This window comes from Aquarana catesbeiana, linkage group LG03 (assembly GCF_042186555.1).
Source record: "Aquarana catesbeiana isolate 2022-GZ linkage group LG03, ASM4218655v1, whole genome shotgun sequence".
Classification (NCBI taxonomy): Eukaryota; Metazoa; Chordata; class Amphibia; order Anura; family Ranidae; genus Aquarana; species Aquarana catesbeiana.
The window spans coordinates 694,877,880-694,879,615 of record NC_133326.1 but is presented as its reverse complement, the minus strand read 5'-3'; the positions used below and the strand labels follow the sequence as shown (position 1 = coordinate 694,879,615).

Here is a 1,736-nt window from a genome sequence, read left to right as displayed (position 1 = left end):
ATAAAACTTTATAAAAATGGAATCTTGGATAATCAAATGGCAGGTGAACATCTTTTTTTTTTTTTCCGGTTGGGTTACACTGGACCAAAACCACTTTAGTTGTGTGAGGCTGACTATCAGGATGAATATCTTGTTCCAAGCTAAATTATTAATAACTTTATATTCACTTATCAGATGGCCTTTTAGAATGCTAGACAATATGGTTGAGAGGTGTACATCAACAAATAATATTAAGCCTAGTTGTTTTTATTTTTGTGTTAATTAACTGAAAAATCAAATACAGAGCAATGTGACCATGTTTTGCTGATAACACAAAATGATGTAGAAAGGTTAAAACTCAGCTGGATAGTAACGTATTGAAAAAGTATCTTAACAAAATTCAATGAATAGATGTCAGATTAAATGATGTTTTGGTTTTGCCATCCACCAGAATTGTGAGGAGTTGAACGTAGAGGATTTTCACCTGGTTAGAACCAAAATTATTGTGTATTTTTATATTCTCTTACCAAATGGGCTATCACAATAATGTAACCTATATTGTACTGACAGGTTTTCCAAAAATTAAAAGCATAACAATTCTATTTTTCTTGGTGCTGTTTTTCATATATTGTGTTACTATTTTTGGAAATCTTTTTATTGTGATTTTATTTCATCTGAGTAAAACACTTCAGTCTCCCATGTACCTCTTCATCACCCAACTATCATTGCTTGATATAATTCTGTCTACAGATATACTTCCCAACCTTCTTTATATTATCTTACATGATGGATGTACCATGTCTCTAGCTGGGTGTATCGTCCAGTTCTTCTTATTTGCACATGCTGAGGCCTCAGAGTGTTTTCTACTGACTATGATGTCCTATGACCGGTATTTGGCCATCTGTAAGCCCCTGCATTACAACTCTATAATGAACCAATCAGTTTGCATTAAATCAATGATTACCCTTTGGTTACTGGGTTTTACAATGACATTGGTTGATTCAATTTCTTTGTGCAGCCTATACTACTGTGGACCAAACATCATTCATCACTTCTTCTGTGACTATGAACCCATACTTGAGCTTTCCTGCTCTGATACTTCATGGATCCATAATCAGACATATGTAGTAGGTTTCATCTGTGTTGTAGCACCTTTTATATTAATTGCTATTTCGTATATCTATATTGTTATAACTATACTCAAAATTAAATCAATTACTGGAAGAAAAAAAGCCTTCACCACCTGCAGCTCTCACTTGACCGCAGTGTGCATTTTTTACGGGACGCTAATTGCTGTGTATTTGATTCCGACAAAAGGTCAACTAGATATTCTGAACAAGATCCTCTCTCTCTTTTACACTGTAATGACCCCACTGCTTAATCCGATCATATACACCTTCAGGAACAAGGACTTTAAAAAGGCTATTGAGAAAATAAAATCATAATGTAAAAAAAAATGCAAATCTGATAGAAAAGTAAATATTTAAAAGCCTCCTGTATTGAGAAACTAGTCGCATGCTTTGCTCAGGTGTGATTTTGGCCCATTATTCCAGACAGTCTTCAAATCTTGACGGTTCCGTGGACCTCGTCTATGAACTCCGATCTTTAGTAATTTCCATAGATTATAATATAAGAAAAGTTCACCAAAATATATACAGTATGATATATATGATAAACAGCGGCGCTAGAGAAGAGAGCAATCAAAGCTTATCATAACCTATGCATAAACGGTATAAAAAATCAAGCAAAAAGTGACA

General features: G+C 34.0%; 1 protein-coding gene across 1 annotated transcript; it reads left to right on the top strand.

Moving 5' to 3' along the window:
- Positions 1-677: 677 nt before the first annotated feature.
- Positions 678-1,424, top strand: LOC141134812 (olfactory receptor 5G25-like). The gene has a single exon (XM_073624247.1). It carries the CDS (start codon positions 678-680, stop codon positions 1,422-1,424), a length of 747 nt encoding a protein of 248 aa, XP_073480348.1.
- The last annotated feature ends 312 nt before the right edge of the window (positions 1,425-1,736 follow it).

Coding starts and splice junctions, on each gene's coding strand:
- LOC141134812 (XM_073624247.1), top strand. CDS start 678: ATGTACCTCTTCATCACCCAACTATCATTGCTTGATATAATTCTGTCT.